The sequence below is a fragment of the Dendrobates tinctorius genome, unplaced genomic scaffold, assembly GCF_039654945.1.
Source record: "Dendrobates tinctorius isolate UK_male_01 unplaced genomic scaffold, ASM3965494v1 ptg000056l, whole genome shotgun sequence".
In the NCBI taxonomy this organism is placed as follows: Eukaryota; Metazoa; Chordata; class Amphibia; order Anura; family Dendrobatidae; genus Dendrobates; species Dendrobates tinctorius.
In genome coordinates, this window is record NW_027361724.1 from 19,296,202 (window position 1) to 19,308,774 (window position 12,573).

The 12,573-nt window shown below is 46.9% G+C and overlaps 1 protein-coding gene across 1 annotated transcript; it reads right to left on the reverse strand.

Moving 5' to 3' along the window:
* Positions 1–379: 379 nt before the first annotated feature.
* On the reverse strand, positions 380–6,184 carry LOC141091845 (uncharacterized). The gene is made up of 4 exons (XM_073577599.1): positions 6,140–6,184; positions 1,116–1,319; positions 908–1,035; positions 380–830 (listed from the first exon to the last, which is right to left on the reverse strand). Exons 1-4 carry the CDS (start codon positions 6,182–6,184, stop codon positions 380–382), a joined length of 828 nt encoding a protein of 275 aa, XP_073433700.1.
* Positions 6,185–12,573: the final 6,389 nt, after the last annotated feature.

Sequence of the window (12,573 nt, forward strand, 5' to 3'; positions counted from 1 at the left end):
GTCTACTTTCTGAACATGATTGGTAGAATCCCATATGTATCTCCAAAACGCCTGGAGTACATGGAATTTGCATAGCAGTAACCGTGAGTCTGAAAATCTGTCCTTCAAGCTATTTCTTTCACTGTGGCTATCATCTGCGATGATTATCCCCGGACCGTGCTCAATACCGCGACCATAAAATGCATCCTCAGGTAAAATAGACTGCAGTAGCTTTAGCGCACGGGTAATAATAACTTGTGCTTCAGAAAACATGACCAGGATTGCCAGCAGCAATGCCCCTGCGACACTAGGAGCAAGTAGAATAAATATTCGACTGTTATGTCTGTCCATTGATCCTGATAAATCCATAAATGCAATTTCACCTGATGCTGGCAAGTACTTATGTACACGTTGCATTAATGGTGAACATATGGCTATTATCAGGTCCTTGTCTTCCTCCAATTCCACCTTGGCACAGACAGACCCACGAGTTATTATAGGTGTCAATAAACATCTTCAGCCTGGAGATCCTTTCAAGTCCATCTGGTGGTCCATACTGTCTTTGAAAAGTACTGTAATATCGTTGGTAACACCAAGATATATCAGGGCATTTGGACCTATCTGAAAGTACAAGAAAAGCTTGGTCTCCAAACTGCTCTTGCAAATCAAATTTATAACTTTGTAGAGCTGTAGATGGTGAATGTCCCTTAGCAAAAAGGCTTCGAAACACCTCTTCAACTTCTGGACTTGGTCGCCTGAAGCGTAGAGGATCAGCTGCATAGATAGCATGGTTATGTTCATGATTGATGCAGATGACACATGGATGTGTGGAGAGCAGCTTATCCTTACTCCTGGAATGCAAGACAAATGTTACTGAAATGTACAGAGAATAGGTTTAGGTTTTCAGGAGAAAATGTCTTTTACTTACCGTTTCATAGCCATATTTCTCACTGTGATTGACAACGTTGCTCCACAATTTGTGTGCTTTTTATGACATTGTTTTGTTGAGGATCTTTGGAAGTCTGCGCTTGTATTGTTGTGGCAACGGAATACCTTCTGTAAAGGACAAAGACATTTGCATTATTTCAGTAATTCTTAAGAATTATTACATGTTCAGTTTAAGGAATGAAACTAACCCTAAAAACAACTTTAACTGTGTTGTCCTTGAAAGTCTGTGAAACTCGTAAATCAGTATGTGATGACTGATGAAATCTCTGAAGCCATTCTTCAGCTTCTTCTTTTGCAAAAATGTTTGCTCTAACCTTTGCATGGAACCAGCCTTCATTCTCACCTTCCTTGAAGGACTCTACGTGATAATCATAGCCGCTTGGTAGAATATCCTGCAAGATGGTATTGCAGAAGGGAGAGAAAAGGTTAAGTAATGAAATGGGTATCACATCACCAAGTTACGGCGGCCTGACAGTTACTTGCTGCGGTGTTCATCTCCCTCCTAATCTATACAAACTATATACAGTATTTCACAAAACTGAGTACACCCCTCACATCTTTATAAATGTTATATGTTTTCATGGGACAATATAGAAGATAACACTTTCATACAATGTAAAGTAGTTTGTGTTCAGCATGTATAATGGGGACTTTAGACATGCAATAATCGCTCCGATGATCGCTGCTCAGAGCGATGATTAAATGTGTCAATGGTCAGACGAATCAGCAGCATGTGCGAAGATTTGATTTCAATATGCTGAATAATTGACGCTAGTTGCACCGATTTTCCAACATGTAAAGGCCCCGCAGATGCTCGTGAGCAGCAAGTGTGGTGGCGTCATCCTCCAGGAGCAGCAGCCCTCCCTGTTCCATACCAAAACATTGCCGGCCTACAGCCGTGGTGTTTGCGGTGATTAGGCCAGAATTGCAGCACAAGATAATCGTGGTACCAGCACAACCGCCGCTTTGAGCACCTGTGATCTATTTAGCGCAGGATTTTGGCTGGTGATTTTGCCTGCACTGAGCATGGCCATAATTGGTGGGTAAAGCACTAGTCTGATTAAGGCCTTGGAGGGAAAAAAAATTTCAAAAATATAAATATGTTTGTTAATAGGGGAAGTTGGGGAAATTCTTTAAAAAAAAAAAACAAAAAACATTTTGGCAAATATGCATCCTAATTAAAGTCAACCCATGGAAACATATCTATGATAAATGATGTGTACTGTATGTATGTATGCACATATGTGACTTACTGCAATTCAAATTTGTAACAAAATTAAATGAGATAAATTTTATACAATTTTGCCCTTGTTAACCCCTTTACCCCCCAGGGTGGTTTGCACAGTAATAATCAGTCCAATTTTTATAATTAGGAACACTGTCCCTTCATCAGGTTATAACTCTGTAACGATTCAACGGATCTTGTCGATTATGAGATTGTACTTCACTTTAGTGTTTATATTTCTTAGATCTAACTTGTGTGGTTTTTTTTTGTAAAAATGGAAAGTTTTGGAAAAATTGAAATATTTAGCAATTTCCAATTTTTGAATTTTTAGTCCTTTAAAAAAAAATATGTTAATAACTAACCTTTCCCACATGTCTACTTTACATCAGCACAAGTTGAACAGCGATTTCTCCATTTTGCCACAAAATTTACAAAAACCATTTTTGTTATGGATCACCTCACATTTGAAGCCACTTTGAGGGGTCTATATGACAGAAAATACCCAAAAGTGACACCATTCTAAAAACTGCACCCCTCAAGGGTGCTCAAAACCACATTCAAGAAGCTTATTAACCCTTCAGTTGCTTCACAGGATTTTTTTAATGTTTAAAAAAAGGAAAATTTAACTTTTTTTCACACAAAAAATCACTTTAGGTTCAATTTTTTTATTTTACCAAGGGTAACAGGAGAAATTACACTTGAAAAGCTATTGTGCAATTTATCCTGAGTACGCCGATACCTGATATGTTGGGGGGAACCACTGTTTGGGCGCATGGCAGAGCTCAGAAGGGAAGCAGCGCCATTTTACTTTTTTGGCTGGAATTGAGATCGGACGCCATGTCGCGTTTGAAGAGCACCTGATGTGCCCAAACAGAGGAAACCCCCAATTCTAACTACAACCCTAACCCCAACACACCCCTAACCCTAATCTCAGCCCTAACCCTAATGGGAAAATGGAAATAAATAAAAAAAAAATTTAATTTTATTATTTATCCCTAAGTAAGGGGGTGATAATGGGGGGTTTGATTTACTATTTATGGCGGGTTTTTATGTTTGGCAGCTGTCATACGCTAAGAGACGCTTTTTATTGTAAAAAATATTTTTTGCATCAACACATTTTGAGCTATAATTTGACCATATTTTGACTCACCGAGTCATGTGAGGTCTCATTTTTGCCGGGACAAGTTGACATTTTATTGGTACTATTTTCGGGCATGTGACATTTTTTTAATCACTTTTTATTCTGATTTTTGGGACGCAGAATGAACAAAAACCATCGTTTCATGAATTTCTTTTGGGGGGTGCGTTTACACCGTTCCGCGTGTGCTAAAATTGATAAGGCGGTTTTATTATTCTGGTCAGTACGGTTACAGCGATACCTCATTTATATCTTTTTTATGTTTTGGCGCTTTTATGCAATGAAAACAGTTTTATATAAAAATAATTAGTTTTGCATCGCTTTATTCTGCGAGCTATAACTTTTTTATTTTTTCGCAGATGACACTGTGTGGTGGCTCGTTTTTTCCGGGACAACATGACGTTTTCAGCGTTACCATGGTTATTTATATCCGTCTTTTTGATCGCGCGTTATTGCATTTTTTGTTCGGCGGTATGATGATAAAGCATTATTTTTTTGCTTCGTTTTTGATTTTTAAGGGGTTCGGTAAAGGGGTTAAGTAATGGGACAGTTTTATAGGGCGGGTCATTACGGACTCGGCGATACCAAATATGTGTACTTTTATTGTATTTTTTTTTTTTTATTGTAAAAAAATTAATTAGGGAATATTTTTTTTCTGTATTTATTTAGCGATTTTTGTATAAATTATTTTGACACTTTTTTTTTTATTTTGAACTTTATTACACTGTCCCAGGGGGACATAACTGTCATGTGACAGATCGCTGATCTGACACATCACAGATCGCTGTGACAGATCCGCGATCTGCCACAGGCACTGCTGCAGGCTTCCTCATGGCTGCGCTCTGCAGGCTTCCTCATGGCTGCGCTCTGCAGGCAGTGAGGAAGCCAGCTCCCTACAGGCCCCACGAAGGTCCCCGCCGCCATATTGGATACGGGGACCTGCAGGAAGCAGGCCCCCGCAGCAGCGCTACACATCACGCTGCTGCAGGGGTCTCAGGGAAGCACGGAGGGAGCCCCTCCCTGCCGATGCTTCCCTAAACCCCCGGTACACTATGATCGTGTTTGATCGCAGTGTGCCAGGGGTTAACGTGCTGGGGGCGGTCCGTGACCGCCCCTGACATATAGTGCCGGGTGTCAGCTGTGATAATAAGCTGACATCCGGCCGCAATAAGCGGCGCTTCCCACGGGGGGCGCCTCTGATCGCTATTTCGTACTATTACGTCCTTGGGAGTTAGGTCCCAAGTCACATGGACGGACTAGTACGTCTAATGTAGGAAAGGGGTTAAATATGCGCAAATCGTATTAATGTAATTCTAACACCTAAATAAAGTACAATATGTGACAAAAACATTGAATTACTTTAATATGAAAATTCTTTATGACGTTACTGTCTGTTAAAGTGACACACACCAGATTTTCCAATTTTGGCCTGGTCATTAAAGGAGTACTTTGGAGGATAGGGGTTAACTAACAGATTGATATGTGTCTGCCTGTTCACACCGACAACGATCGTCAGCACGGTGGCTCTGGACCAAGTACTGGCAGCGCAAGCGTCAAGCACTGTGAATGTGTGGCAAGCGATCCATTCATTCCTATGAAAGCGACAAAAGCAAGATGGCCACGTCTCCCATAGGAATCAATGGTGCACTAGCCGCACACACGCACTGTGCAAGCCATTCAGGCTGCTAGTACTTGGGCTCGTTCAGAGCCCACGTGCTGGTGAGGGTATGATTCAGAGCCCACGTGCTGGTGATTGGCGAGGGTGTGATTCAGAGCCCACGTGCTGGTGATTGGCGAGGGTGTGATGCAGAGCCCACGTGCTGGTGATTGGCGAGGGTGTGATGCAGAGCCCACGTGCTGGTGATTGGCGAGGGTGTGATGCAGAGCCCACGTGCTGGTGATTGGCGAGGGTGTGATGCAGAGCCCACGTGCTGGTGATTGGCGAGGGTGTGATTCAGAGCCCACGTGCTGGTGAATGGCGAGGGTGTGATTCAGAGCCCACGTGCTGGTGATTGGCGAGGGTGTGATTCAGAGCCCACGTGCTGGTGATTGGCGAGGGTGTGATTCAGAGCCCACGTGCTGGTGATTGGCGAGGGTGTGATTCAGAGCCCACGTGCTGGTGATTGGCGAGGGTGTGATTCAGAGCCCACGTGCTGGTGATTGGCGAGGGTGTGACTCAGAGCCCACGTGCTGGTGATTGGCGAGGGTGTGACTCAGAGCCCACGTGCTGGTGATTGGCGAGGGTGTGACTCAGAGCCCACGTGCTGGTGATTGGCGAGGGTGTGACTCAGAGCCCACGTGCTGGTGATTGGTGAGGGTGTGACTCAGAGCCCACGTGCTGGTGATTGGTGAGGGTGTGACTCAGAGCCCACGTGCTGGTGATTGGTGAGGGTGTGACTCAGAGCCCATGTGCTGGTTGTGATGCAGAGCCCACGTGCTGGTGATTGGTGAAGGTGTGATGCAGAGCCCACGTGCTGGTGATTGGTGAGGGTGATTCAGAGCCCACGTTCTGGTGATTGGTGAGGGTGTGAGCAGGCACACCCACACAGATATGCTATGTAACCCCTATTCGAATGTTTGCCTCTAACTTCTATTCTCTGGAGTTCTCTTTCAAAGGCAAAATCAGGCCTACTCACTAAGGGGTTAAATGCAAATGGGATACATGGGACAATCATGATACTCTGAAAGCGCACTTCATGGGAGGTCTGTACTTCAATATTCTACCCATATAATATACTAATATAGTACATACCGTATCTACAGTAATGCTACAGACCTACCAATATATAGTAACTTCCGTACCTATATATAGTAATACTATTGCTGCCTTAGACTGCTACTATATTAACCTGTAACTGCTGCTGCTGGACGCCATTACTGGCTGCGGGATCCATCTCTATAATAATAAAAAGCCGGATTACTTACCGGTAATGCTCTTTTAATGAGTCCACGACAGCACCCACTTGGAGAGAGGGATCCGCCCATAGGAACAGGAAACCTACAGAGATAAAAGAGGGCGGTCCGCCTCTCCTCCTCAGTTGTATTTCAGAGTACCCGGAGGACCGCCAATTATTAGGCCATTATATTAATCAATATTTAAAATTTATCAATTTTACATCTAAGAAGGTGTATATACATTGTTAACTTCTAGGGAGGGTTAGTGAACGGGTGCTGTCGTGGACTCATTAAAAGAGCATTACCGGTAAGTAATCCGGCTTTTTACTCTTCGCCACGACAGCACCCACTTGGAGAGACTTTCAGAGACCTTCACCTGGGAGGGACCACCGTGCTGAGGACCGCTCTACCAAAGGCTAAGTCAGATGAGCATGATAAGTCAAGCCTATAGTGGTTATAGAAAGTAGAAGGCGTCGACCAAGTTGCGGCCTTACATATAGACTCGATTGCGATGTCTCCCCTCTGCGCCCACGAGGATGCCATAGCTCTGGCGGAATGTGCCCTGATACCCTCCGGAGGATCTTTATTTCTCGCGGAGTTTGCCAGACAGATCACGTCCCTAATCCACAGAGACAGAGTATCCCTTCTTTGGCTCTGGAAAGAAATAAACAGAACCCTACTCTTCCTCCAGCTGTTAGACTTCTCGATGTATTGTAACACTGCTCTTCTAACGTCTAGTGTATGGAATTTTTCTTCTGGAGTAGAATGGTTACTGTAAAATGAAGGGAGGTGGATCTCTTGCGACCTATAAAATTTCCCCGCTACTTTTGGCAGAAACGAGGGGTCTGGTTTTAATATCAACTGATCCTGGAATGTTTAACAGGAACGGAGGTTCTATTGAAAGTGTCTGTATGTCGATGACCCTTCCGGCTGAAGTTAGTGCCACTAGCAGTACCGTCTTAAGAGATAAGTGTTTAAGGGATATTGAGTCTAATGGATCAAAGGGGTAGCGCGTTAGGGCATCTAGTACCAGATTCAAATCCCAGGGAGGCACTCTGGGTATGTGTACTGGTTCGCTCTGTTCACAGCCAGAGATGAGTCTGGCTATCCATCTATTGCCTGCCATGCTATAATTATAGAGGGCCCCTAGAGCAGACACTTGAACTTTTAGTGTGTTGACGGATAGCCCTAGATCTTTCTCCTTTTTGTAGAAATTCTAGAATGGGTGTTATCGGGATTTCTCTAGAGTCGGAAGCTGTGTGGAACTCTAGGAACTTCCTCCATACCCTGTTATAACTCTTTGTAGTAGCCAATTTTCGACTCTGTAGGAGGGTATTGACTAGTCCCCCCGTGAACACTCTTGCTCTCAACATCTCCCTTCCAAGATCCAGCCGTCAAGCGGAGATTGTTCACTTGAGGATGGAAGAATGGCCCCTGAGAGAGGAGCTTGTGGGCTGAGGGAGCACCCAAGGGTTTGTCACTGACATTGCTTGTAGGCACAAAAACCCCTGGCCTCCTGGGCCAAAATGGCGCTATTAAGATTATTCTCGCCTTTTCTGCCTTGATCTTCCTGATAACCTGCGGCAGTAGTATGATTGGGTGAAAGGCATATGCCAATCTGAACTGCCACGGGGCTTGGAGGGCATCCAGAATTTCCAGACAGTCTGCCACGTTCAGGGAGGCGAACCTTCGCCCCTGTCTGTTTTGTTTGGTGGCAAAGAGATCTATCTGGGAAAGTCCCCACAGTGACACGACGTGTTTGAATATTTGCCGGCTCAGGCACCATTCTCCTTGCCATAACGTGTGGCGACTTAGGAAGTCTGCTTCTGAATTGTCTCTTCCTCTTATGTGGACAGCCGAGAGAGACAAAAATTGTTTTTCGGCTAAGAAAAATTTTTTTCTTGCGGAAGACATTAAGCTGTTCGATCGAGTTCCGCCTTGCCTGTTCAGATATGCTACCACTGTGGTGTTGTCTGAAAGGATTCTCATGTGTTCTCCTTGTAGCTGTGGAAAGAAGTGATATAACGCATGACTAACCGCATTCAGCTCTTTTAAGTTTGAGGAATCTTGTCTCTCGCTTATATCCCATTGGCCTTGGGAGAAGATCCCCCCCCCATATGAGCCCCCCATCCTGTAGGGCTGGCATCAGTAGTAACTATACCGGAAGGTGTTATCACCCATCACTCCTCTCGATAGATTATTGTCATCTAACCACCATACCAGGGAAGTTAGGACTGTTTGGGATAAGGTGATTTCCTTTGCCAAATTCCCTCGGACACAAGCCTCCTCTAGGAGAATCTGTTGTTGCAGTTCCCTGGTGTGGAACTGGGCCCACTGAACCGCTGGGATGCAGGAGGTAAGAGACCCCAAGAGGGACATTGCTTCCCTCAAGGACAGGCCTGGTTTGTCCATTGCTAATGTTATCTTTGTTTTGATCATTGCAATCTTTACCTGTGGTAGCAGACATTTTTGTAACGCATGACCTCGGACCTGTGAGCGCGGGTGGTCTCCCATTCGGGCCCAGGCCGCTTAGCGGCCGCCACCCGACGAACGCAATCACGCTCGGTCTAGAATGGCCGGCGGCCTAGTTGGAGACCTAGGAAGGACTGGACGGATTGTGGCTCGACTCTGGACTACTTGAAGTTTATTATCCAACCTAGAGCCTGTAGGGATTAAGATTGCGTCAGCAACTTGTCTATTACATTGTCGAGTTGAGTTCCCTATTATTAAGAAGTCGTCCAGATAGGGTATTATCAAGCTGTGTTTCTGGCATAGGAAGGCCTTTACTTCCAGCATCACCTTTGTAAAGACCCGTGGTGCAATGGAGAGGCCGAATGGCATGGCTGTGAACTGGAGATGGTGTATGGTGCCATCGAGGGACACCGCCACTCAGGTATTTCTGATACCTGTAATGGATGGGAAGAGTATTATAAGCATCCTTTAGATCTAGGTCCACAGTCATACAATTGGGGAAGAGAAGTTTAATTGTAGACTTAATATACTCCATCTTAAATCGTTGATTTTTGACAAATGTATTTAGCTTTTTCAGGTTGATGATTGTCCTGAAAGAGCCATCTGGCTTAGGTACCAGAAAAAGAGGGGAGTAAAACCCTCTCTCTTCCTGCCCTTTGGGCACATGGTCCAATACTTCTTTGTCCAACAAGCTTAGAATCTCAACTTCCAGGGCCTGCAGTTGGATTGGTGAGTTGAGAGATGCTATAATAACCGAGTTATGTGGGGTATGATGGAACTCTATCTTTAGCCCATTTCTAACAATGTCCAGGACCCAAGAACTGGCTGTGATTTTTTCCCCATTCTCAGAGGAAAAAATTTTTTTAGTCTTCCTCCTACTGTAGGGACTAGCCCTTTAGTTTCTGTCTCTACGGGAGGATCTTGTCCTCCTTTATGGCCCAACGATTCTGGTTTTCCGTTGGCCTTCCTCTGCCAAATGGCCATCTCCTAAACGCCCTCCCTCACAAGGAATGGCACAGAGCTTTGCCTTGGATTGGGTATCGCCTCTCCGGCTTTTAAGCCATAGACTATGCCTGGCGTTATTAAGTAAGCCTGCTGTCCTGGATGCCAAACGTAATGAGTCAGCAGAAGCGTCCGCTATAAACGCAGCCGCGCCACGGATCATGGGAACAACGGCTCGTAATCTGTTTCTGGAGGCCTTTTTGGTCTATTTGCTGGTCTAGTTGATCAATCCAGATCAGCATAGAACGGCCCATGCAAGTGCTGGCTATTGACGGCTTAAACGTGCCGGTAGCTGCCTCCCATGCTCTTTTCAGTGCGGCATTGGCCTTACGGTCGAGTGGATCTTTTAGCACGCCCTGATTGTTTTGAGGTAGAGGCGACAACAGCGTCCACTTTCGGGACCTTAGACCCCATTACCAACTCCTTGTCACTGAAGGGGTACCTTCTCCTTGAAGCCGAGGGGAGGTAACCTCTCCTGGTCCTGTTTCTCCCATTCTTTCTTAGCCAGGCTTTTATGACTGGTATAACAGGGAAGGCTCTCCTCTTCCTATCAGTTAGTCCTGCAAACATTATTTGTTTGCAGCTCCCTTGTGTCTGTGCATCCCATGGTGTTTCTCACGGACTTAACTAAGTTGTCCATGTTCTCTAAGGGGAAACGCAAACACCCCTCCATACCTGAGGAGGATGACGATGTGGATATGTTAGAGCTATCAGAGATCACAGCCTCGTCAGAGTCTGAGCTGGCCACAGTCGGTTTCTTAGTCTTAGTATGTGTAGGTGTACTACTAGACTGGGTTAAGGCCCGTAACTTCTGTGGCTGACGCTGAAGCCCGTTTCGCAGTCTCATTAATGCATTTTTTACATAGCCTTTTTTTTTTTTTTTTTCTTCTTCCTGAGGGAGGAGATGTAGCGAAGAGGAGAAGAGGGAGAGAGGAAGGGAGAGGTATTTGTCAGCTTGATAGGCAGAGAGTCGTCCACTCACCCAGAGAAGCTGTAGGTACCGGCTCAGGAGGCTGAGATGGGGGCTTGTTGGCGTGGCTTCTGTCCGAGGAACCTCTGCCAGAGTGGTCCTTGGATGCCACCGTGTCATCTGCAAAACATGCTTGCCTGCTAAACCCTTCGCAGCAAGGTTTTTTTTTTTTTTCTGCTCCACCATTATTTTGCCGGTACTCCCTCCCCCCCCGGGAGCACCTCCTCAGGGTAGGCGCAGCTAATTTGCGCATGCTCGGCCTGGTATACAGCCACCGAGCCGCGCCGCTGAATATTGTCCCTTTTTTTTTTTTTTCCCTTTTGCAGCTTCTGTGGGGAGGGAGTGGGGAGCGCTTCGCATGCTTATGCGCGGTCTCGCGATGCTCCTGAGACCGCGCGTGCACCTTGCCGCTGGGGATTCTCCGGTGACCCGGAAGTTCCCCCTTACCACTTCCGGTATCGGCGCTGCATGTGCGTCCTCCCTCTGGGGACTGAAGCCATGGGAAAACGGAGGCTGCATCTGTTCCCTCCGGTTCCGCGCTCCCACACGGACCGGGACGGCCATCTCCGGACCCCGGTGGCGTGTATATGCAGGAGAACCCCGGGCGGCCTCACCCGGACCCGTTGTTTCTGCCATCGCTGCTGCGGCTGTTCAGTCGAGGAGGGAGCCGGATTACAGCACTCCCCCGTCGCTGCTTCTGGACCGGAACCCCTGCCGTTCCCACAGAGACTGCACAGGCGGTTCCTTGGCCCAGGTATGTCTGTAGAGGAATCCTGCTGTCTTCCACCGGAACAGGAAACCAACTGAGGAGGAGAGGCGGACCGCCCTCTTTTATCTCTGTAGGTTTACTGTTCCTATGGGCGGATCCCTCTCTCCAAGTGGGTGCTGTCGTGGCAAAGAGTAAAAATAAATAAATCTTTCAGTCACATGGCTTCTTGTTTTTCTTTTGTTTAATACGAGTGTGGCAAAGCATGGAGTTACAGCCACTACGGTGTATAGCGCAGGTACAACAGACCCAGTGATACAGATGAACCCCAGTAGATATCACAGGTGCACGAGTCTGTAATGACGGAGTGTGCTCCTGAATGCGACCTTTACTGCCCTGATAAACCAAACAGCGTCAGGACAATTGCAGCCTGGCAGCCAATCAAAGCACGGAGCTGCAGAGCCAATACATTCCCAACCACTGAGGTGCATGTACGCTACAGGAGAGGAGCGGGTGTACGGAGCGGCTCAAGATCAGGGACAGACGCGAAAGAGATGCTTCCATCCTCCATCTGGCCATGTATGGAGCATACGCTGGGGTCTAAGGCTCAGGCACAACGTACTCATCTCCGCCCCACACCACGAGCTGTCAACCCTGCACCCCACACCACGCTCAGTCCTGCACCCCACACCATGAGCCATCAGACCCCCGCCCCACACCACGAGCCAGCGGACCTCAGTCTCACCTGCTATGTTCGGGAATTTGTGCGGGAGCGTCGTACGACTGGCTGTTCTGTCCAGGGGTGGATTAAGGGTAGCCAGGGCCCGGGGCAGTTCAGACTCTGTGGGCCCCCCTCGTCAAGTGACGGGGGTCACGAATCGTAGAGCCACACTCTACATAGAGAATAATGGGGCCTCCAGCACTGACCTCCACCCGCAGAGCCACACTCTACATAGAGAATAATGGGGCCTCCAGCACCGACCTCCACCCGCAGAGCCCCACTCCACATAGAGAATAATGGAGCCTCCAGCACCGACCTCCACCCGTAGAGCCACACTCCACATAGAGAATAATGGAGCCTCCGGCACCGACCTCCACCCGCAGAGCCACACTCTACATAGAGAATAATGGGGCCTCCAGCACTGACCTCCACCCGCAGAGCCACACTCTACATAGAGAATAATGGGGCCTCCGGCACTGACCTCCACCCGCAGAGCCGCACTCCACATAGAGAATAA

Excerpts from the sequence above, each read along its gene's own strand:
- LOC141091845 (XM_073577599.1), bottom strand. The coding sequence starts at position 6,184 with ATGGATCCCGCAGCCAGTAATGGCGTCCAGCAGCAGCAGTTACAG. Across the intron at positions 1,320-6,139 it reads TCCAGCAGCAGCAGTTACAG|GATATTCTACCAAGCGGCTA; the intron begins GTTAATATAGTA and ends ACCATCTTGCAG. Across the intron at positions 831-907 it reads AGAAATATGGCTATGAAACG|GAGTAAGGATAAGCTGCTCT; the intron begins GTAAGTAAAAGA and ends CTTGCATTCCAG.